Below are 26,041 nucleotides of genomic sequence, written 5' to 3'. Positions count from 1 at the left end.
CTCATAGCTTGTGTGGTGGGGCCACTTTTGCTTGAGACACTCATAGATCATTTTGAAGCAGCCTTCAAGCGCTCTGTGGACAAAATTGTCCACATGTTGTCACCACCATGAGTTATTACATTTTAGCTGCCTGTTACGTTAATTTCTCTGCTCTGTTTCACCTGGACTCTTGACCTTCCTCCTCGCGACATAGCTTTTTAAAGTAGTGGCTGATTTTTCCTGCCATATCTGCAACGCTAAAAAATATAAACGTTACTCTGACACGGAGGAAACTTTAAAAAAAAAAATGAACACGACATGCTTGTAATGCTTTCTTGGGGTAACCCCTTTTAGTTGACCTTGTACCAGTCAATCTGTTCCGTCATGAAACTCTACCTGATCCTATGCAAACTTCTAATAAATTATTAAATCGATCGATCTATTGTAGTCAGAAAAGTTTGGAAACAAAGCTAACACTTCTAGCTGTGTTCACTTACCAGAGACAAAATGTTCACAGCACAGTCTGGAGTGTTCTGTAGGAGTCCAGTGATCCCTCCGTATCATGCTCCGTATGGCAGAAATCCACTTGTTACGGCGGTCAACGTTATGCACCAAGTCGCGGAAAAAACACAGTTCGATCTGTTTCTTCTTCTGTAGTTGCTTCAGGTCTGCTGTCGATACAGCACCTCTATAGTGGCCCAACGCTGCAATTGCAGTTAAAATCCGTAGTTGCCGTAGAGGGACATCAATCGCTCAATCAACACAGCCGGAGCTTTATGCTGTGTTTAGCGATATCAGTCGCTCTGGCTGGGGGCGGCACAAAATTAGCTGGAGGCGGCCGCCACGCAATTTTGAACGCAGGAAAAACCCAGAGCACGAACTGATGAAGCATACTCAGATAACTGGCGATACGTCTTCGAAGACAAACCAAACAGTCCAGTTGCGATCGCTTGAATGCCCTGAGAGTAAAATGACCTGGATGAATGATAACATTGATAGACATCTTTGACTAGCTTTTTTGCAGAAGGTCCTTGAAAACAACAGTGCACTCCTGTAACTCTGCCAAAATAAACAGACCAAAATCAAATGTCTACTGTAATGTAAATGACGCTGGTTCTCCGTAATATACAAAATAAGTGAAGTGAAGGTAGAAGTCCGGCCTCACTGTCCATAGCATTCTGGAAATCTAGCACCTACAGTATATATATTTAGTTGAGTAGCCCTGATCTACTGTAAAGGTTTCACCCCACAAACTTGGGTGTACCAATATGGCAAATAAGAAAAATATGAGGATAGACATGAAACTGAAAATTAAACTTTTCAAATATTATGTACGTAGTATTGTTCTTTGGGGTAAATCTGGGACCTCAGCTACTACATTCCGTGCCATCTTGTGTGTACTGGTATGAGAATAAAATTCCATAAATCTTTGAAAACATTGCCTGTGCTCCTAATAATGATGGCAACAGTTTACGCTGAAACTGATAAATTGGGCAAAAAGTGAAAAATGTGTTGACAACCGAAGAACCACAATACATGTTATTCAGTCTTTTTACAACAATTAAACATGTCAAAATAACTAACTAATCATTTAGTTGAATAAATGTGTTGGGGTTGTTTTCTTGACTGCAGTGATGGCTGATTCAGATATCAGAAATGCTTAACCACCCACCTCGGGATGCGTTAGCACATCTGTCAATCAACACTGTCACTCCACATCTGGCTCACTCTGTCACTCAACACGAGTGACAGTGTCCCAGCCTGCCCACCTCAGCAGGTTCTATCCAACTGGGTTTGCTAAATCCTGACTAATGCCCTTCAATTAAACTCTCAGAAAGTATAGCCTAAAGCCTTATTGGACAGCTGGAAGACTGGCACACTTGATATGGCCGTAATCTAGGGAATGCTCTAGCGCTAATAATCGCCTCCTGTCATAGTGGATGTCCTGGACCAATACCCTTGGATAAGCTTTCTCAAAAGGTGAAAGATGCAGTGATATGGGAAGGCTGAGGGTGTATCAAATAAAGCAGCAGAAGGACATTTATCAAGGATATTTTGACTTTTTGCCATAATAGCTACAGAAAGTGATTTTTTTAAATTTTATTCAGGATGAAGTGTAGGATTGGATGTGTATGTTTTTACTGCTCTGGTATTTAATATCTATTTGCCTGTGCAAGTAGTCACAATGCTGTGGATGTTGTGGATGTGTAAGAAAGAAGCACAATAATATATCTAATTATTGCTTAAGGCTTAGCTACATACACTATATTGCCAAAAGTATTTGGCCACCTGCCTTGACTCACATATGAACTTGAATTGCCATCTCATTCTTAACCCATAGGGTTCAATATGATGTCGGTCCACCTTTTGCAGCTATTATAGCTTTAACTCTTCTGGGAAGGCCAAAATGTCCAAAATGTTTTGGTATCCTGGAGCATTAAAAATTCTCTTTACTGGAACTAAGAGGCCAAGCCCAACTCCTGAAAAACAACCCCACACCATAATTCCTCCTCCACCAAATTTCACACTCGGCACAATGCAGTCCGAAGTGTACCGTTCTCCTGGCAACCTCCAAACCCAGACTCGTCCATCAGATTGCCAGATGGAAAAGCGTGATTCATCACTCCAGAGAAGGCGTCTCCACTGCTCTAGAGTCCAGTGGCGACGTGCTTTACACCACTGCATCCGACGCTTTGCATTGGACTTGGTGATGTATGGCTTAGATGCAGCTGCTCGGCCATGGAAACCCATTCCATGAAGCTCTCTGCGTACTGTATGTGGGCTAATTGGAAGGTCACATGAAGTTTGGAGCTCTGTAGCAACTGACTGTGCAGAAAGTCGGCGACCTCTTTGCACTATGCGCTTCAGCATCCGCTGACCCCTCTCTGTCAGTTTACGTGGCCTACCACTTGGTGGCTGAGTTGCTGTTGTTCCCAAACTCTTCCATTTTCTTATAATAAAGCCGACAGTTGACTTTGGAATATTTAGGAGCGAGGAAATTTCACGACTGGATTTGTTGCACAGGTGGCATCCTATGACAGTTCCACGCTGGAAATCACTGAGAGCGGCCCATTCTTTCACAAATGTTTGTAGAAACCGTCTCCATGCCTAAGTGCTTGGTTTTATATATTTTATACACCTGTGGCCGGGCCAAGTGATTAGGACACCTGATTCTGATCATTTGGATGGGAGGCCAAATACTTTTGGCAATATAGTGTATATATTAAAGTTAAAGTACCAATGATTGTCACACACACACTAGGTGTGGTGAAATTTGTCCTCTGCATTTGACCCATCCCCTTTGAGCACCCCCTGGGAGGTGAGGGGAGCAGTGGGCAGCAGCGGTGGCCACGCCCGGGAATCATTTTTGGTGATTTAACCCCCAATTCCAACCCTTGATGCTGAGTGCCAAGCAGGGTCCCACTTTTATAGTCTTTGGTATGACACGGCCGGGGGTTTGAACTCACAACCTACCCATCTCAGGGCGGACACTCTAACCACTAGGCCACTCAGTAGGATATACATGTCGTTGGTGGTTTTTGGATGTTTTTTTAAAGTGTTTTATAGGCAGAATAGATAACTCTCCAATACTTGCATTGTTAGCAGCCTCATACTAGCAATTTTTTAATGTTTAAAACGCACAGAAAAGAAAGACGTCCTGTGTTTTTGTCTCACATAAGGATTATGTATAATAGGCGAAATAACAGAAAAAGTTAAGTTTTCCTTTAATGCTAGATTTTGAGACTCTGAGACTTATTTTAAGTTGTTGAAAAAAATACTCCCAAAAAATCACCACTTAAACCAGCAGTGTAAATAAACCAAGCGTATGACTAAAGGTTGTTCCTTTTCCGCAGCTTTGTCAGCAACTTTTCACGTCATACCCTGAAGGCAGCCAAACATTCGCCTCAGCTCCAAATGTCAACTTTTGTGGCACCCTCCCTCCACCTCTTCTATAATATGACGCCGCAAGTTCTCTTTGCATTGCTCTTGCAGTGTAAAACTGATTCAAAGCGCTAGTGTCTATTTTTAGAGATAAATCTGTTGTGCTGAAGGATGACTGCTTGTGACAGGACTCCCTCTCTGGTCAACAGTGGCTTCTAACGCTCTGTCAATTAAAATGGCCACCCTCTCGCTTTCTCTCTCTCTGCCCGGGTGCAGCGGTTGGGAAGGGGTCATTGTACCTCCCGAGTCCAGGACGGTCTCCGGTGGTCTCATTATGGTATGGCATCATTAAGTGTGTCGCTGTACCAACTCAGGCTGGACACACAGTTTTACGGTAAGAAAACCAGTAGTGCGTTGTTGGGATCATTGTGGTTTCCCCCATATTGGTATCAAGGGACTGGCTGCAAGTACAGCAGTTTGACTCAAAATACTATAGTCCTCTAGGCATTCCCTCTGGCTGTCCAGTCCATTGGTGAATTGTGTGTAGCAGTCGTCATGATCACAGAAATATGTCTCTACATATACAGCCTTTCCCTCCGCTTCCTCCCACGCATGTTGAATATAATGGTTTCCTATCAGTGGTCTGCATTAACTGACATGATTGTCTGAAATAGATTTTAGGAGCTCAGCAGATACAGTCGCGATCAAAAGTTTACATACACTTGTAAAGAACATATTGTCATGGCTGTCTTGAGTTTCCAATCATTTCTACAACTCTTTATTTTTTTGTGATAGAGTGATTGGAGCACATACTTGTTTGTCACAAAAAACATTCATGAAGTTTGGTTCTTTTATGAATTTATTATGGGTCCAAATCTGCTGGGTCAAAAGTATACATACAGCAATGTTAATATTTTTCATTGTTCCATTTAGTCTCTGTAAAGCACCAGTTCCATTGGCAGCAAAACAGGCCCAGAGCATAATTCTACTACCACCATGCTTGACGGTAGGAATGGTGTTCCTGGGATTAAAGGCCTCACCTTTTCTCCTCCAAACATATTACTGGATTTTGTAGCAAAACAGCTAAATTTGTGTTTCATCTGACCACAGAACTTTCCTCCAGAAGGTCTTATCTTTGTCCATGTGATGTCAGATGAAACAAAAATTGAGCTGTTTGGCCACAATACCCAGCAATATGTTTGGAGGATTAAAGGTGAGGCCTTTAATCCCACGAACACCATACCTACTGTCAAGCATGGTGGTGGTAGTATTATGCTCTGGGCCTGTTTTGCTGCCAATGGAACTGGTGCTTTACAGAGAGTAAAAGGGACAATGAAAAAGGAGGATTACCTCCAAATTCTTCAGGACAACCTAAAATCATCAGCCCGGATTTTGGGTCTTGGGCGCAGTTGGGTGTTCCAACAGGACAATGACCCCAAACACACGTCAAAAGTGGTAAAGGAATGGCTAAATTAGGCTATAATTAATGTTTTACAATGGCCCTCCCAAAGTCCTGAGTGTGGACAATGCTGAAGAAGCAAGTCCATGTCAGAAAACCAACAAATGTAGCTGAACTGCACCAATATTGTCAAGAGGAGTGGTCAAAAATTCAACCAGAAGCTTGTGGACGGCTACCAAAAGGGCCTTATTGCTGTGAAACTTGCCAAGGGACATGTAACCAAATATTAACATTGCTGTATGTATACTTTTGACCCAGCACATTTGGTCACATTTTCAGTAGACCCATAATAAATTCATAAAAGAAGCAAACTTTATGAATGTTTTTTGTGACCAACAAGTATGTGCTCCAATCACTCTATCACAAAAAAGTAAGAGTTGTAGAAATTATTGGAAACTCAAGACAGCCATGACATTATGTTCTTTACAAGTGTATGTAAACTTTTGATCGCAACTGTATATAGTAGGGGATTTCCACAAAACCAAGGCACGTAAACCAATATGGTATGATATGGTCACCGCATAAGAAAGGATATAATTGGGAAGGAGTAAAACATACAGTATATATTTTCTTTCGACTAAGATTGTATCCCGCGTGCTTATCTTATCTTTGGAATGATTTACTTAACAACATATGTTGCCTTTTTGCACAGATGAAATATATTTATTTTACTGTAAGAAGTGCTGTGTTGTTGTTGTAATTGTACATGCAAAGATGGCCATTTCTGCTGGTGTTTTATTGTCCAACGGTGCATTGTAGATGAAAATAAAGTGGAACCTTGATTTACGAACTTAGTCCGTTCTTGCACGGGGTTCGTAAATAGGAAAGTTCTTACATTGAAACAAAACTCTCCTTAATAAACAATATCAAAATGAATAATACGTTCTTCAACAAGAGGTCCATATTTTAGTAAGATTGGTGCTATTTGAACACAATATAAAGCGCTATACAGCACTGTACAGTAGGTCTGGATTAGTTTCTGCCTCATCCCTCACTTAAAGTGTGAGTGAAGAATACACTACTATGGCGTTTCCTCAATGTGAAGACGTGATAAGTCCGAAAGAGGAATAAATGATACATGTATTATCTTGCTCACAGATGCTACCTGATGGCTGCTTGAGCACTCCTGGACAAATTAACCAACCCCCACTTTTTAGTGCTTCAGTTACACGCAGGATTTTCACAGGAATGAGGCAAAACCTTATCCAGACCAACTGTATATCAAACAAACATAACGGGATAATGGATCAACTCTTCTATTTAATAACAAAGCCCCCCAAAAAAACAATAACAGTCCTTCTTCCTGTGCGGCCGCCCTGCCGACACACACACACACACACACACTAAGGGACAAGCAGTAGAAAATGGATGGATGTTTGAAATCACAAAATTCATTCACTAGAACAGCTAGGTTGCTACATTGATTGGAAACAAAGCAACTGAATCCACTTGACCTTGTTGGTTCATCTTCTTGGTCCTCAGCCAAAGAGTGGGAGGCAGTGTCGACAACGCTGTGAAAACTTCCTGAATATTTCAAACCACACATTGCTTGGCCATTGTTTTATACTCATATTTCATCCATCCATCCATTTTCTATGGCCTGTCCCTTACAGGGTCGCGGGGTGGCGCTGGAGCCTATCTCAGCTGCACACTCATATTAACCTAGCAAAACTAGAAACATGCTGTAAAAAGGGTTAAAAAAAACACACAAAGTAGCTAACAGCAGTGCTCTGCTCTACTGACGTAGATGGATAAGCCCACACACATCGGTGGCCCTGAGTGGATGAAACGTTGGTACACGGAAACTAGGTTCAACAAAGCATATGTGTATTCGGTCTGTGGCTTGTAAATCGAGGTTCCGCTGTAAAATTAGCAAAAAGGCCCAATTAATTGTCGTTTTACAAAATTACTAAAATATGTTAAAAATATATATATATATCAAACCCTTGGAATGTATTGGTATATAACCCGATATTGTCCGGGTGCATGGTCTACAATGGCAAACTACTGTCGGGATCTGGAATTGGCGCCAGGCTGTGGCTGTAGTCAACCTCCTGATGGAGGGTTTTTTTACTAGCTTCTGCCTGGGTTTGAAGTAATATGAAGAGCTGTATTTATACCTCCCACTTGCACTTTAAAATGTGTTGCCACCTGTACAACGTTGGTGCTGTTGTGCTGTGCAATATGCTGGCGGAAAAAAATGGTTTTCGTTCTACTTGTCCATGCACTTTGCACTCCAATTTTTTATTAAAGTGGAGTTGTAACTTGTTATATGTAAATATAATGCATTTTTACATTTCAGACATAACAGCCTCTCTCCAATTAGTTCCTGCTTCCAATTTACGCCCTGTTCTTTTTGCGTCCTCAGTACCATTAGGTTTACATAGACAAGAAATTAATTAATTCCAAATTTTCTACACTCGAGTGAATGAACTCAAAGCACGTTATTACTCAGACTGAGATTATTTTCCAATAGCGGTTTTGGCAAAAATATGTTTTATTAATACTGACAAGATTATGGAAGCGGAACGATGAGCTAATTCTATTTGGGACCTTTGGGTCCAACATTTCTCTGGACAATTATTCCTAACATATGTATTTTGTAGCAAAAGCGAGTCAGTTAAACAAAGACTTTCTTTATTAAAACACATTTTCAATAGGTTTTATACCAGCCCACATGACTTACTATTAGATTTCAGACAACTAATTGGTTCAGTCATTCTTGAGATTTACATGACAGGCTGCAAAACTGTAAGCGCCTTCGGGTAATTTCATGCAGACATGACGCTGTTGGGTAGACCGACGTATCTGGGACATCCACGGATACAAGGCAGCAATATAGTTAATTCAGCCAGTGTCTGATAGAAGCATAGTGCATTGATATGAGCTTTGCCATCCCTCTTTGTCTAGACAGGAAGAGAAATATGCAATTGCTACAAAAAAAGTGTATCACTTTACTTGTGCTGAACATGAGATTGGCCCCTAAAGTAACTACAGGTAGTACTATGGAGGTTACAGTGGCGTGCGGTGAGGTTCATGTCAGGTGAGGCACTGACTTCATCACAGTCAGATTTACAAACATATGGACCCTAAAGAGTATCTTATTCGCCATTTGATTGGCAGCAGTTAACGGGTTATGTTTATAAGCTCATACCAGCATTCTTCCCTGCTTGGCACTCAGCATCAAGGGTTGGAATTGGGGGTTAAATCACCAAAAATTATTCCCAGGCACGTCGCCGCCGCTGCTGCCCACTGCTCCCCTCACCTCCCAGGGGGTGAACAAGGGGATGGGTCAAATGCAGAGGACAAATTTCACCACACCTAGTGTGTGTGTGACAATCATTGGTATACTTAACTTTAACTTTACACTTACAAACTGTAGCACACAAAAAAGCACATTTAATACAAAAAAACGTTATTATGGTCTTACCTTTACTTATAAGTGCGGGAGCAGTGGTGTTCGTGTTGGAAGAGTTGTGAATGAATGAAATATGAAATCCGCGCTGCATTCTGCAGGTGTACCTAATGTTGTGTCCCTGTTCACGGCTCCTCCGGCGCACCGCGCGAGCATTGTTGTTTTTGCACTTTTTGGCTTCTTGTTAAGTGACTTTTTTTGGGTGGATTCGGTCTTGCACGTGGAGGGTTTGGTTGTGGGCTTTGGTTGGTGTGGCGCTCCCGTCGGGCGGTGCATTCTGCGGCGGAGGTGCTTGGCACCAGGAGGCGGGGTTATGAGACGAGCTTCCAGTTTTATGATCGCTCAGCACAAGAAATACGTTACACACATACAGTTGTTGACAAAATACACTGTACATTATATACCTCAGCTAACTAAACTATGGAAATGTATAATATAATTCATATAGCAATACAGTCTCACTGCACAGCAGCTCAGCAGTTAGCCGAGTCATTGTGCACAATCCATGTTGAGGCACAAATCAGTGACGTGCCTCAACTGGCTGCTGATCACCGCACCGTCTCTTCTCAGTATTTGAAGGGCAAATGTGAAAATAAAAATTAAAATAATTTAAAACTGGTGAAGTTAAATGGAAAATAACTTTAGTATAATCACTGGATACATATAACAATTTAATTAATTTTTTTTCTTTTTACTTTTTTTTTTCTTTCCATGATGGCAGGTGAGGCCCCGCCTCCCCTGCCTCTAGTGACTGCACACCACTGGGAGGTTACTAGTTCATGCCTGTTTGATGTCAGGGTTTTGTCAAGTTGTTCCACACTTGAGGAATCTACAGTGAATATCCTTAATGGTCTTTGTGCACTAGTGCACGGTCCATACCAGAAAGGGTCTCACATTTTGACGCACAAAATTGTCCAAAATGTTTTGGTGGAATGGAAAAACAAAATTCTTAGCAGTCTAGCTTGAACAGCTCTGATTGATTGGCTACAGACTAGTGTTGTCCCGATACCAATATTGTGGTACCGGGACTAAAATGATTTTGATACTTTTCGATACTTTTCTAAATAAAGGGGACCACAAAAAATGGCATTATTGGCTTTATTTTAACACAAAATCTTAGGGTACATTAAACATACGTTTCTTATTGCAAGTTTGTCCTTAAATAAAATAGTGAACATACTAGACAACTTGTCTTTTAGTAGTAAGTAAGCAAACAAAGGCTCCTAATTTAGTCTGCTGACATATGCAGTAACATATTGTGTCATTTTCCATTTTATTATTTTGTCAAAATTAAGGACAAGTGGTAGAAAATTAATTATTCATCTATTTGTTCATTTGCTGTTAATATCTGCTTACTTTCTCTTTTAACATGTTCTATCTACACTTCTGTTAAAATGTAATAATCACCTATTCTCCTGTTGTTTGATACTTTACATTAGTTTTGGATGATACCACACATTTGGGTATCAATCCGATACCAAGTCGTTACAGGATCATACATTGGTCATATTCAAAGTCCTCATGTGAGTTTATAAACATAATTTATATATATTTTTTAAACGAAAGAAGATGTTGTGATGCCAAAAAATATCGACGTAACCACTGTAGTATCGACTAGATACGCTCTTGTACTTGGTATCATTACAGTGGATGTCAGGTGTAGATCCACCCATGGCATTTGTTTATATTTTGACGCAGGTGAGCTATGGTGTGTAGTGAAGCATGTTTAGCTATTCCTCGTCCTGCAGGGATAATACTTGTAAGAAACATACTTTATTTGTCGCTATGGAGGCGAGGATTAGTGATTTAGACAGCGGGTGGACTTTAGCCGCTAGCTAGCTAGCCATGTCTTAAAGCACCTCTTCCAGATTACGTTTCAGTGTTATAGCTTCACCTTTAGCGTTAGTTTTTAAGCCAAAATGCGTCCATTCTCCCTTTTCTGTCTACACACTGTGTCTGCTTGTAAGTACTCTGCGATTGTGCGCTGCCGAACATGCTCGTCTGTTTGTAAACCAGCAATGACACGACGTGACGACGGAGGGCGGGAGGGGTTTGGACCGGTTCTTTTCAGAGGCGGTATAGTACCGAATATGACTAATTAGTATCGCGGTACTATACTAATACCGATATACCGTACAACCCTACTACAGACATACGCTTTCCTAAGTTTCATGGATACAAAATATCAGTTTGACATCTTCATTGGTGAACACATGAGGAGCAAGTTTCCGTGGGTAAGTTATCGAGCAGTTTTGTCGCTTACACTATTTAGCTGTTGGTGTGAAATGAATGCTTATTACACGTGTCGTAATGTTGAACTTTACAATGCAATCATCAGCGCTAATAATGCTGATCGAGAAGTTTCCTCCTTACTATTAGAACATACCGGTAGGTTCTGTCGCTGCCTATAATTGGAGATAGGCTGTTATTTCTGAAATTTGAAAGTATCCTGTTTGTGGTTTTGGGAGAGAAACGCACAAGAGAAAATTAGAGTAATTATGGCGTTTGTGTTATACTTGGTGTGGTTGGAACCCAATATACGAAGGACAGTCACTGTCTTTGCAATTAGGGTCTTTATCGGTTTGACAAACCGAAATCATGAAATAAAATGGATAGCCCCTTAAGATGCAGCAATGCCTTTTTGAGGCGGTCCCAACACAAATACAGAAAAATATAAAAAATACATTACAATAAAACACAGCAAAGACACTGTTCTACCAAATGAAACACACCCGAAAGTGACATGGGTTGTTATTAAATCACAGTAACTGTGAACTGGGAAAGGTTGAGCATCTCTTTGCATAATTTCCTTGCACTTACCGGTGTATTTATTAATTACAAAACCCATCTGTGTGTAACGCCTTTCAATTTCAATTTGGGTGGTGTTTTCAGGTGGGCCGTAAAGGTCGATGAATATTAGAATTATGTGCAATGGCAATGGTGTGAATCAGCCAGCTGCATAAAACACCCAAAGGAAGCTTGTCAATAAAAGTGTTTGTTCTGTTGATTCATTTAAAGGGCACCTATTATGCAAACTGAACTTGTCTTACCTTGTGGTACCTGTTTTTGTGTATTTGGGATCTGCAGAGGTCCCAAGGGGAAGATATTTATAAAACAATCTTGCATTTCCTTCATACTTCCTCCGAACGAGCCGTTTGGAATTTGCCCCAATTGTAACGTTGGGATTATCCATAGCGGATTATCCATATATGGTCGACATTTACCTGAAGTGCTTTGCGCGAGTTTGTACTTATTGTAGTCAAAAACGTTCCTACTTTATTCTCTTTTTGTGGGGCAGACTGGCTAATACATGCACATGCATTCTACACTGTTGCCAGTTCTAACACAAATTAGTGTATAGTTCAAACTTATGTCCGTCAGTAGACTCCATTTAGAAGCACTTGAAACTACGACAGAAGACAAAGTCTAAGTGGAGCCACGTAAATAAGACGCATCCTGAAGAGACCGTGATGAGACGATCAGAAACAGTTTGAAGGTGGTCTTTCAAACATAATCCATGCACAATTTTAACCAAAGAACCACCATTGCATGTTATGTAGACCATAAGGAAGTGTTTTCAAATGTAGAAAATAAATCATATTATGACCCCTTTGGGTGATGGATCGCTTGCCCACCGGATGAAACATCCGAATCGATTACTCCATTCTCAATTTTTCTCATTTCAATAAATGTGCAGACAAATAAAGGCTCAACAAAGGACTTATAGGGTTTAGAAATTACTATCAATCATCGCAAGCATTCAAAATTTAGTAGTTAGAGCCATACAGAACATAACACTGTTTAATTTTAGTTCAACCACATACCGGAATACTAGAGTTGCAGTGTTTTGCTTAATTATGGTTAAGTATGTACCTTGGTTTTAAAGGGATCATATTATGCAACACCAACTTTTCCTACTTGTTTTTTGTGTATTTGGGATCCCCATAAGTACCATGGCGCAAATATTAACCAAGCACTTTTTCCTCTTTCCAAAACAGCCGTTTGTAACTTGAGACAATTAATTGTGACATATGTTGCCTTGGTTAGGTCAGCAGATACCTCCATGCACTGTCGATGTTTAGCCGAAAAAAGCTTTTCACGAGTTTACCATTGTTATTAATTTTTTTATAGAATAAGCATTTTTTTATAGAATAAGCATTTTATGTAGATTAACTCAGTCACAACATTTGGTACACCTGCACACTCTCCAATCAACTGAGATCTATATGTCAAGATAAGTATGTACACCTCGCTATGACATTACAACACAGACTGCAAAACTTCACGAACAGAAGTATCCAAATCTGCGTGTAGTCTCACGCCAAAATGCATGTACCCTAAGATGTGATACTTTGGCATTGTTTAACACGAGTATCTAAAATTGTAACAAAATGTCTAAGTCAAAAAAGACAACTTACGGTTGTGTGCAGAGAAATGCTCAAAACGCATGGACAAGTTAGATTTTTAAAATATTAGTTTTGACATAGCCTAATACGACTATAGTTCTATGACAGTCACAGTGGTTTTGATAACAATCTCACTACAGTATCTGTCTCGTGTAGTGTTGTCCCAATACCAATATTTTAGTACCGGTACCAAAATGTATTTCGATACTTTATTGGTACTTTTTTAAATAATGGGGGCCGCACAAAAATGACATTATTGGCTTTATTTTAACAAAAAATCTTAGGGTACATATGTTTCTTATTGCAATCAGATAACAATTTTGTCCTTGAATAAAATAGTGACCATACAAGACAACTTGTCTTTTATTAGTAAGTAAACAAACAAAGACTCCTAATTTGTCTGCTTACGTACAGTATGCAGTAACATATTGTGTCATTTATTATTGTATTATGAGGGACAAGCTGTAAAAATGGATTATTAATCCACTTGTTCATTTACTGTTAATATCTGCTTACTTCCTCTTTCAACATGTTCTATCTACACTTCTGTTAAAATGTAATAATCACTTATTCTTCTGTTGTTTGATACTTTACATTAGTTTTGGATGATACCACAAGTTTAGGTATCGATCTGATACCAAGTAGTTACAGGATCATACATTGGTCATATTCAAAGTCCTCATGTGTCCAGGGACATATTTCCTGAGTTTATAAACTTGATATGAATTTTTTTTAAAAAAGGAAAAAGGATTTTGTGACGATAAAAAATATTGATGTAATCATAGTAGTATCGACCAAATACACTCTTGTACTTGGTATCATTACAGTGGATGTCAGGTGTACCTCCACCCATGGCATTTGTTTACATTCAGGGTGCTAGCTTTCTGTTCGCGATTAGCTATTGTATCCTCCTACGGTGTGTAGTGAAGCATGTTTAGCTATTCCTCGTCCTGCAGGGATGATACTTGTAAGAAACTTACTTTATTTGTCGCCAGGGAGACGAGGATTGGTGATTTAGAAGTAGCTAAAACACTGCCGATTGCGAATGGACATTAGCCGCTAGCTAGCCATGTCTTAAAGCACCTCTTCCTGAGGGCGTTTCAGTGTTATAACTTCACCTTTATCGTTAGTTTTTAGACCAAAATGCGTCCGTTCTCTCTTTTCTGTGTACTCAGTGTCTGCTTGTAAGTACTTTGTGATTGTGCGCTGCCGAACATGCTCCTCTGCTCGCAAAACCAGCAATGTCATGACGCGCCGGCATGGTAACCGGTACTTTTCAGAGCATAGTACCCATTTTTGATTCATTAATACCGCGATACTATACCAGTACCGGTATACCGTACAACCCTAGTCTAGTGTATGGCCTGTGCCCAACTTTCATTAAGTCCCCCCATGTGACGTCTCCCGGCGCCATAGCTGACTGGAATGGAACGTTGGTATCATGTTTCCACTACTGTTGTGGGGAGTGAATGCAACACAACCAATGCTGGGCTGTACTCCGATGCATACCAACCTTAAGAATGAACGTCATGATCTGCAGATTTGTTTCTGTTGACCATAGTTTGTGCTACTTGCTGATATTTTCTGCTGTTGGATCGATTTGCGTGCAATATGGCGTCACTCACATTCTCTCACCTTCACTGGGGTGATCAGAGGAACACCCGTCTATAAAGTGCAGTGTGTTCATTTTAAATCCGATTTCAGTCAAATTAAAGCCTTTAGATCTTGTGGCTTCTATTTAAATCTAGGGGATCCTAAAGGTCATAGTTCCAAGAATAGAGCTGTCAGTTAGCAACAGCCTGTCTGCAGGATTGCATTGATAGAGGTGGCCTCCATGAGTGCTTCACTAACCACATCTGCTCCCGATGGTGTCTCGTTTAATTATCTGCTTGCTATGCAATAGCTGGTCTGCTCGGATAAGTGTCGGTATTAGATTACCAGGAGCACATGCGCGGCTCATCCGCCGGCGCTTCAATTTGCAGCCTCTGTTGCCTCGAGCCCAATTACGCTGGTGTTTACTCTCTGTTCCTGACCATTGTGGTATTCCAGCCGTTTAAAGTGGCCTGTTTTGCTTAGGAATGCTTCTATTGTGTTTCAGATCAATTTCTACTCTTTTTTTGTTGTGTTTTCTGTAGCAGTAGTATAGATTAGTTGAGCTTCATTATATTCATACAGCCTTTTGTCTACTGTATATAATGGGCCCTTATAATCAATTCCACAAGGCTGTCCATTTATTTTCCGTGGATTAATGTCAACAAAGTGCAGGAAGTTTCAGGCATCCAAAAGTGGGGGTGTGAAACTGAAATTTGGTGATTATCACTTTTTGTGATAGTTATATTCAATTAACCACAGAGTCTCCTATAGTTGCTGGGTTAGTAGTCTACAAAATAAAATAATTGCCAGGATATCTGTAATTAGTGCCGAGTCAAAAAACTTCGGCATCAAAATCTGTGGCTGTAGGCAACCCCCTGATGGATGATGATTTTTATATTTTTATTTCACTCAACAACATCGCAGGACATGCATTTAGAGTATCAGGAGTGGTTAGCATCCAGCTGCTTTATTTATCTTTGCATGCTCCTTAAAATGTTGGTAGCGCTACTTAGCTGTGACTAAATCTGCTGGGTCAAAAGTATACATACAGCAATGTTAAATGGTAAATGGGTTATACTTGTAAAGCGCTTTTCTACCTTCAAGGTACTCAAAGCGCTTTGACACTATTCCCACATTCACCCATTCTCACACACTGAACTAAACATGACCCATCAGGGTCAAGGGTGAAGTGTCTTGCTCAAGGACACAACGAACGTGACGAGGTTGGTAGAAGGTGGGGATTGAACCAGGAACCATCAGGTTGCTGGCACGGCCACTCTCCCAACCGCGCCACACCGTCCCATGTTAATATTTGGTTGCATGCAAGTTTCACTACCACTTCTTTTGACAAAATTGGTGCAGTTCAGCTAAATTTGTTGGTTTTCTGACATGGACTTGTTTCTTCAGCATTGTCCACATGTTGTCAATGCGGTTTAAGTCAGGACTTTGGAAAGGTAATTCTAAAACTTTAATTCTGACCTGATTTAGCCATTCCTTTACTACTTTTGACGTGTGTTTGGGGTCGTTATCCTGTTGGAACACCCAACTGCGCCCAAGACCCAACCCCCGGGCTGATGATTTTAGGTTGTCCTGAAGAATTTGGAGGTAATCCTCCTTTTTCATCGTCCCATTTACTCTCTGTAAAGCACCAGTTCTATTGGCAGCAAAACAGGCCTAGAGCAAAGTACTACCACCACCATGCTTGACTATAGGCATGGTGTTACTGGGATTAAAGGCCTCACCTTTTCTCCTCCAAACATATTGCTGGGTATTGTGGCCAAACAGCTCAATTTTGGTTTCATCTGACCACAGAACTTTCCTCCAAAAGGTCTTATCTTTGTCCATGTGATCAGCAGCAAACTTTAGACGAGCCTTAAGGTCTCGCTACTGTTGCAAGGGCTTCCTTCTTGCATGGTAGCCTCTCAGTCCATGGCGGTGCATTAACACGCTTGACTGTGGACACTGACACCTGTGTTCCAGCAGTTTCCAATTCATTGCAGACCTGCTTTTTGGTGGTCCTTGGTTGACTCTTGGTCATCCAGAACAGTTTTCTCTTAGCAGCAGGTGATAGCTTGCGTTTTCTTCCTGATCGTTGCAGTGACAAAACTGTGCCACGCACTTTATACTTATGAACAATTGTCTGCAAGGTTGCTCTTTGGACCTTAAGATAATTTGAAATGGCTCCAAGTGACTTTCCTGACTTGTTCAAGTCAATGATTCATTTTTTCAGATCTGTGCTGAGATCCTTTGACTTTCCCATTGTCACGTTTGTAACAGAGTCTAATGACTGCATGAGCCCTATTTAAATGAGCTTAGAGAAGTCAACAGGTTTTGTCAATCATAATCACTCACATGAAGTTAAAAGGCCATGCCATTATAAGCTAATTTGATTTGATTGTAACTTTTCTACATCACCAAAATTGATAATGTATGTTGCTGTTTGTATACTTTTGACCCAGCGGATTTGGTCACATTTTCAGTAGACCCATAATAAATTCATAAAAGAACCAAACTTGATTAATGTTTTTTGTGACAAACAAGTACTGTATGTGCTCCAATCACTCTATCACAAAAAAATAAGAGTTGTAGAAATTATTTGAAACTCAAGACAGTCATGACATTATGTTCTTCACAAATGTATGAACATTTTTGGATTACGACTGTATATATCATTTCATAAATATACAAAACATAGTTGACGCAGTGGTAGATCTTGCTTTGGGATTTGTTGGAGACCAGGGAATTTGGGCTCAAAAAGGTTACCCAAGAGGGCTAGGCTACAGGATAGACCTGCCAAATGGGAAACATTCTCTGCATGCATGTCATAGAATTTTACATGAAATTTTCAAAGATAATAATGTTAGTAAGTGTTTTGTCTTTTAACTTTCCCTTGCACTCTAAATCCTTATTAAAATTCAAAAGTAATTTTAGAGTTTTTAAATTTCACAGAACGGCTTTTTTCAACACTCCAATAAATGTGCCATTCTTTTTTTTAGGTTTATGTAAATAAAGAGTAAATAAACACACCAATCCCAACGCAGTAGCCGTGGTCGGTTGAGGTGGCTGCCAAATCAGAGAGTTTTGGCCAAAAGGAGATTAAACTTTTACAAACCCTGTTTCCATATGAGTTGGGAAATTGTGTTGGATGTAAATATAAACGGAATACAATGATTTGCAAATCCTTTTCAACCCATATTCAATTGAATGCACTACAAAGACAACATATTTGATGTTCAAACTCATAAACTTTTTTTTTTTTTGCCAATAATAATTAACTTAGAATTTCATGGCTGCAACACGTGCCAAAGTAGTTGGGAAAGGGCATGTTCACCACTGTGTTACATGGCCTTTCCTTTTAACAACACTCAGTAAACGTTTGGGAACTGAGGAGACACATTTTTGAAGCTTCTCAGGTGGAATTCTTTCCCATTCTTGCTTGATGTACAGCTTAAGTTGTTCAACAGTCCGGGGGTCTCCGTTGTGGTATTTTAGGCTTCATAATGCGCCACACATTTTCAATGGGAGACAGGTCTGGACTACAGGCAGGCCAGTCTAGTACCCGCACTCTTTAACTATGAAGCCACGTTGATGTAACACGTGGCTTGGCATTGTCTTGCTGAAATAAGCAGGGGCGTCCATGGTAACGTTGCTATATGTTGCTCCAAAACCTGTATGTACCTTCCAGCATTAATGGCGCCTTCACAGATGTGTAAGTGACCCACGTCTTGGGCACTAATACACCCCCATACCATCACAGATGCTGGCTTTTCGACTTTGCGCTTATAACAATCCGGATGGTTCTTTTCCTCTTTGGTCCGAAAGACACGACGTCCACAGTTTCCAAAAACAATTTCAAATGTGGACTCGTCAGACCACAGAACACTTTTCCACTTTGTATCAGTCCATCTTAGATGAGCTCAGGCCCAGCGAAGCCGACGGCGTTTCTGGGTGTTGTTGATAAACGGTTTTCGCCTTGCATAGGAGAGTTTTAACTTGCACTTACAGATGTAGCGACCAACTGTGGTTACTGACAGTGGGTTTCTGAAGTGTTCCTGAGCCCATGTGGTGATATCCTTTACACACGATGTCGCTTGTTGATGCAGTACAGCCTGAGGGATCGAAGGTCACGGGCTTAGCTGCTTACGTGCAGTGATTTCTCCAGATTCTCTGAACCCTTTGATGATATTACGGACCGTGATGGTGAAATCCCTAAATTCCTTGCAATAGCTGGTTGAGAAAGGTTTTTCTTAAACTGTTTAACAATTTGCTCACGCATTTGTTGACAAAGTGGTGACCGTCGCCCCATCCTTGTTTGTGAATGACTGAGCACTTCATGGAATCTACTTTTATACCCAATCATGGCACCCACCTGTTCCCAATTTGCCTGTTCACCTGTGGGATGTTCCAAATAAGTGTTTGATGAGCATTCCTCAACTTTATCAGTATTTATTGCCACCTTTCCCAACTTCTTTGTCACGTGTTGCTGGCATCAAATTCTAAAGTTGATGATTATTTGCAAAAAAAAAATGTTTATCAGTTTGAACATCAAATATGTTGTCTTTGTAGCATATTCAACTGAATATGGGTTGAAAATGATTTGCAAATCACTGTATTCTGTTTATATTTACATCTAACACAATTTCCCAACTCATATGGAAACGGGATTTGTAGAATGATGGCGTATTTTAGTAAAAGAAACATACTTCATTGCCTCACAGGTGTCCATTCTTAACTTTTAGGTTATGAACTTCAAACTGTTTGGTTTCTGATAACGAGCTGCAGTTTTTTCATTTACTCTAGGGCAGGGGTCGGCTATCCAAAATGTTGAAATTGGACCAAAAATACAAAAAAAAAATCTGTCTGGAGCCGCAAAAAATGTAAAGCCTATATAAGTGTTAAAATGAAGGCAACACATGACGTAAGTGTCTATATTAGTTATATTAGCTATTACTATCAAAATGACTGTGTCGCAGGCTGATGCAAATCTCCGTTGACAGAAATGTTGAAATGTAATATTTATTCTACACATTTTTACAACATTGAAAAACATTAGTAAAACTGAGGCTTTTCAGAGGGTGAGATAACTTCTGGAAAGTACTGGTTTAGAATGGCCAAAGGTACAGATGTGTGTGTCCAAGTTAAAGGAAACTGAAACTACAAATAAAATGACCTCAAATATACCTAAAATACGAGGCATAATGATGCAATATGTACATACAGCTAGCATAAATCGCATGTTAGCATCGATTAACTTGCAGTCATGCACTGACTAAAAATGTCTGATTAGCACTGCACACAAGTCAATAACATCAACAAAGCTCACCTTTGTGCATTCACGTACAGCATAAAACGTTGGATGGACAAAATGAGACAAATGAGTGTCATAAAACACGTCTTTCTGTGGCAGCATCAAGGAAAGCTGTACATGTAAACAAAGTACGGTGTGTTCAAGGACTTCGGAAATTAGGACAAAATGGCGCTTGCCACATACTCTCGAATCAGTGAAGCATGTTTAATATAAACCGTGGGATTTCTAACAATTAGGAAGGTTTGTGTCATGTTTGTCCTCCTACAGAAACCATATTAAAAGAAAAAAATTTTTTTTTTCCTCATCTTTTTCCATTTTCATACATTTTTGAAAAAGCTCCAGGGAGCCACTAGGGCGGCGCTAAAGAGACTCGAGAGCCGCGCATTGCAGACCCCCGCTATAGCGGAATAATAAAGTTAAAGTACCACTGATAGTCACACACACTAGGTGTGGTGAAACTACCCTCTGCATTTGATCCATCCCCTTGTCCCACCCCCTTTGAGGTGAGGGGAGCAGTGAGCAGCAGCGGTGGCCGCGCTCTGGAATCATTTTGGTGATTTAACCCCCCAATTCCAACCCTTGAGTGCCAAGCAGGGAGGTAATGGGTCCCATTTTTATAGTCTTTGGTATGACCCGGCCGGGATTTGAACTCACGACCTACCTATCTCAGGGCGGACACTCTAACCTCTCTGGACATGCAATGACTTCGGTCAAACTCATCTTTGTCCGTCACACTCCTGCTTTGTGCGTGTGATGTTACAGATAAAGTTGCATAATAAATACTTTATGGGCAGTTGAACCCTTCCGTGTTAGTGCGTCCCCCCCACCACCCCTCCTTCCCGGGACCTCATACAAAGTCCCAGCCAGGGGAGGCTTTTCTTCTTTTCTTCGGACAGGACAAACTTACTTGAAAGCCAAAAAAAAAAGGTACTTCGGCCTTTCTTAAGAGAGCACAACATATTTGAAAGCCTCTCTCACGCTGCCTCCACTCATATCGTTCTTCATATCCCTCCCACCACATCTTTCTCACTCCCTCTCCTCCTGTCCCTCTCTTCATCTCTCGCCCGTGTGCGCCGTGCCGCTCCATGCTCAGCGCACAGATGTAAGTTTAATCCAGGCAACGCTCGCGGAGTCAGCAAGTAAGAAAATGAGGTTGTCCTCCGCCAACCAAGCAGGGGAATGAGTTTCCAGCTGCAGGCCTAAGTGGACTTGGTGTCAGGTGTGAAGATCTTCTCAGCTCATGGTTTGGGATCTTATTCTTTTGTGTGCGAATCCAGCTTTGAGCTCCGTCTTGAGCTCTGTCCGTCAGCCTTTCATGAGCGTCTGATCTGAAGATGAAGTAAAGAGGATATCCAGAAGACACCCGCATGAATCAAAGGAAATATCATCCATGCTTTTATTTATAGTCTGTGTAGTTTTTGATTTTGGACAAAACCAGCAGAGACTTTCCATCTGACCTACCACATTTGTGTCGGTCTTCTTCAAGGGGAGATTGTGAGCTTGTCAGTCCATTCATCAACCAGCGACCAAAGGGTGTGACATTTGCCGCCAGACCCAAGACCACCTTTAAGACCAAACAGCCTTGGGGTCCACAGGAGCCTCGCTCTTGCAGCTTTGTACTTTGTCCAGACTTTGGTGCTGACACGATCCACAGTCAGGATGCAGGTGTCACTGGTGTGCACCGACCACCGCGGTGGTGTAAGCCGCACCACGGAGGACCGGCTCAACCGTCAGAACGCCAACAGCCCGGGTACCGGTACGCGCAACAAGTTCCGAGCCGTGGCGATGGTGGCTCGCAGTCTGGGCCAGCTGTCGGTTCAGAGTATCCCTTCTTCCAGCGAGCAGAGCATTAAGACCGGCATGAAGTATAGGTATGAGCGACTGTGGGAAAAAGTGGTGGGATGTGTTACCTTTTCCGTGTATTGTGCCTTACTTCTGGACCACCAATTATCATCGGTACGTAGTTATTATGAACAAGTAGGACTGAAACCTGTTAAGTTTTGCAGCCACAAACCGTTTCCCAATCATCTTAATTCATGCGACCTTAAACTTTAACTGCCTTTATTCACTGAATTACTTCATGCAGGGGTCGGCAACCCAAAATGTTGAAATAGCCATATTGGACCAAAAAAATAAATCCTTTTATATAAGTGTTATAATGAAGGCAAAACATTATGTAAGTGTCTATATTCGCTATAATAGCCTACTATCAAAATGACTTTAAAAGTCTTATATAAGTGTTAAAATGAAGGCAACACATGATGTGTCTGTATTAGCTATATTAGCCTACAATCAAAATTACTTTATAGGTGTTATAATGAAGGCAACACATGATGTAAGTGTCTATATTGTTATTTTGTTATGTTATTTTCATTTATTATGCGCCCCCAACCAACTGTTACATCAGCCCGGGGCACAGCTATAATAGCCTACTATCAAAACGACTTTAAAAGTCTTATATAAGTGTTATAATGAAGTCAACACATGATGTAAGTGTCTATATTAGCTATAATAGCCTACTATCAAAATTACTTTAAAAGTCTTATATAAGTGTTATAATGAAGGCAACACATGATGTAAGTGTATATTAGCTATAATAGCCTACTATTAAAATTACTTTAAAAAGTCTTATATATGTGTTATAAAGAAGACAACACATGATGTAAGTGTCTATATTAGCTATAATAGCCTACTATCAACATGACTTTAAAAGTCTTATATAAGTGTTATAATGAAGACAACACATGATGTGTCTATTTTAGCATAATAGCCTACTATCAAAATTACTTTAAAAGTCGTATATATGTGTTATAATGAAGGCAACACATGATGTACATGTCTATATTAGCTATAATAGCCTACTATCAAAATGACTTTATAAGTCTTATATAAGTGTTATAATGAAGGCAACACATGATATAAGTGTCTATATTAGCTATAATAGCCTACTATCAAAATGACTTTATAAGTCTAATATAAGTGTTATAATGAAGGCAACACATGATGCAGGTGTCTATATTAGCAATAATAGCCTACTATCAAAATGACTATGTGTCACAGGCTAACGCAAGTCTTCGTTGACAGAAATGTTGAAATTTGATATTTTTTCAACACATTTTTACAACATTGGAAAACATCAGTAAAACGGAGGCTTCTCAGAGGGTGAGATAACGCCCGGAAATTACTGACTTCCGAATGGCCAAATGTACAGTATACATGTTTGTGTCCAAGTTAAAGGAAAGGGCAGGCTGTCTTCTTCTAATGGATTTATTACAATTTTGGCAAGCTGGGTAACGTTTGCTGTGGTTTATAACGGCACACAAACAACTATCAGAAATGCAGCCAATATTGCATACAGATAATGTGTCGTGAGACATGCAAATATACATTAAATACACAGAGGACACAAGTAAAGGAAATATAATGAGCTCAAATATAGCTACAAACAAGGCATAATGAAGTAAACACATTACGGTGAGTTCAAGGGACGCTGAAATTAGTAGGACAAAACGGTGCTTGCCAAATACTCATCAATGAAGCATGTATAATATAAACAGTGGGGTTTCTAACAATAAGGAAGATTTGTGTCATGTTTGTCCTCGTACAGAAACCATATTAAAACAAAAAATATATTTTTTTCCTCATCTTTTTCCATTTTCATACATTTTTTAAAAAGCTCCCGGGAGCCACTAAGGCTGCCGATCCCTGACTTTAGTCTTCGACTGAGAGGCTTTTATTCTGATAGTATGGACTTTATGTTCTGTTTGTGTCGACATCCTACCTAAAGAGACTGTTGTGGATTCATGAACAGCATAAAATGTTTGATGGACAAAATGAGACAAAGAAGGAGTGGTAAAACACACCTTACCTAAAACACTTGTGACTATGACTATGACTTCTCCATGTATTATACTGTAACCTGTAGGCTAAATGTGCAAGCAGACACAAAATGTTTGCAAATGATTTCTCTTATCTTGATGTATATCTAATATAACTGTCTAATATTGTGTTTTGTCCTTAATAAAATACAGTCTTGACTGTAAATTACATTTGTGGCGCCCCTCTACCGGTTGTGGTCAATAATGCTATGGAAGACATGCTTCTCATTGTCATCCCACTGGGTTGAGTTTTTCCTTGCCCTGATCTGGGATCTGAACCGAGGATGTCGTTGTGGCTTGTGCAGCCCTTTGAGACACTTGTGAGTTAGGTCTATATAAGTAAACATTGATTGATTGATTGATTGATTGACTTATGGGAGGGGACTCTGGGGTTATAGAACAGCACCACCATGTGGCGTATTCGTCAGAAAATTTTACTTACAGTCGTGGTCAAAAGTTTACATACACTTGTAAAGGACATAATGTCATGGCTGTGTTGAGTTTACAATAATTTCGACAACTCTTATTTTTTTGTGATAGAGTGATTGGAGCACATACTTGTTTTTCACAAAACACATTCATGAAGTTTGGTTCTTTTATGAATTTATTATGGGTCTATTGAAAATGTGACCAAATCTGCTGGGTCAAAAGTATACATACAGCAATGTTAATATTTGGTTGCATGTCCCTTGGCAAGTTTCACTGCAATAAGGCTGGTAGCCATCCACAAGCTTCTGGTTGAATTTTTGACCACTCCTCTTGACAAAAGTGGTGCAGTTCATCTAAATTTGTTGGTTTTCTGACATGGACTTGTTTCTTCAGCATTGTCCACACGTTTAAGTCAGGACTTTGGGAAGGCCATTCTAAAACCTTAATTCTAGCCTGATTTAGCCATTCCTTTGTTTGGGGTCATTGTCCTGTTGGAACACCCAACTGCGCCCAAGACCCAACCTCCGGGCTGATGATTTTAGGTTGTCCTGAAGAATTTGGAGGTAATCCTCCTTTTTCATTGTCCCATTTACTCTCTGTAAAGCACCAGTTCCATTGGCAGCAAAACAGGCCCAGAGCATAATACTACCACCACCATGCTTGACAGTAGGCATGGTGCTCCTGGGATTAAAGTCCTCATCTTTTCTCCTCCAAACATATTGCTGGGTATTGTGGCCAAACAGCTCAATTTTTGTTTCAATTAATAACAAACAAAAAAAAGCTCCAGGGAGCCACTAAAATTAATAGCACAGGTAACACAGTAACGCTTCATGTTTTGACACATTTTCACCATTTCGTGTGCAGCGGAATCCAGCGTAGAAGAGCATATGTACACTGAAAAAGCACTATCTTTACTTTTTTTTTTTTTTTTTACACCACTTCCAACTGTACAATCATACTAATAATGAACATTGTGAAGAGAATACCTCTCCAACTGTGTCACTCGCTTAAGCAGCATTTTTTGATCCAGCTCTTATTTAATGCTGGTGTACAATTATACTGTACTGGATGCATGCCTATGTCCAGTTCATTTGTACACAATATGTTGTGCAGTTATAATTAGAACCAAACCTCATTTAATTTGCTGTCGATGTGAGCAAACACATTACTCATCCTCACTACTCCTCCCGAAGACACATCACACTCCTTTGCATCTGATGTGCTGGCGGCAGCATTGCCATGTTGGCACAATCTAATTATTGAAGCTAAAGATATTGAATGAGTGGAATTCAACATTACGCTTGAGGGTGTTGCGGCTGCTGTCTTTGTGTGCTCTCTCGCTAATGTCCAAAGTCCACAGCTTTTTGTGTGGCAGGCGTGTGTCTGATGTAAAATGAATGCAATGCAGCCTTGTGTAGGCAGCACAAGGTTGCATCCTCGTGCTTGTGGCTTTTAACAGATAAGAGGTAGAAAGAAGGGGAGTGAAAGGCAGATTATTGGTGCTGTGGAGGAAATACACTGCAACGATTATACGTATTGACTGTACGATGAAAGTCCCAATAATAATCACGGTTTCACGATTACCACAATTAGAATGCATTGATTAATTCAACAATAAAAACATATAAAACTACAGACAATCCGTAGAGATGTTGATATTTTTTTCTGTCGGAAGTAATTTTGACTAAAGAA

General features: G+C 40.3%; 1 protein-coding gene across 6 annotated transcripts in view; it reads left to right on the top strand.

Moving 5' to 3' along the window:
• The window catches only part of kcnab2a (potassium voltage-gated channel subfamily A regulatory beta subunit 2a), a 195,507-nt gene that overhangs the window by 104,777 nt on the left and 64,689 nt on the right, over positions 1-26,041 (top strand). Inside the window, exon 1 of one of the 6 annotated variants that reach the window (XM_062038243.1) lies at positions 21,047-21,913. The exons of the other annotated variants lie outside the window; for them this stretch is intronic. Within the exon in view, the coding sequence (XP_061894227.1) occupies positions 21,702-21,913 (212 nt within the window). The 5' untranslated portion in view covers positions 21,047-21,701. Of the gene's footprint in view, positions 1-21,046; positions 21,914-26,041 lie in introns of those variants that run through there. 6 annotated transcript variants of the gene reach the window in all.

The sequence above is a fragment of the Entelurus aequoreus genome, linkage group LG26 (assembly GCF_033978785.1).
Source record: "Entelurus aequoreus isolate RoL-2023_Sb linkage group LG26, RoL_Eaeq_v1.1, whole genome shotgun sequence".
Classification (NCBI taxonomy): domain Eukaryota; kingdom Metazoa; phylum Chordata; class Actinopteri; order Syngnathiformes; family Syngnathidae; genus Entelurus; species Entelurus aequoreus.
This window is presented reverse-complemented; position numbering and strand designations above follow the sequence as displayed.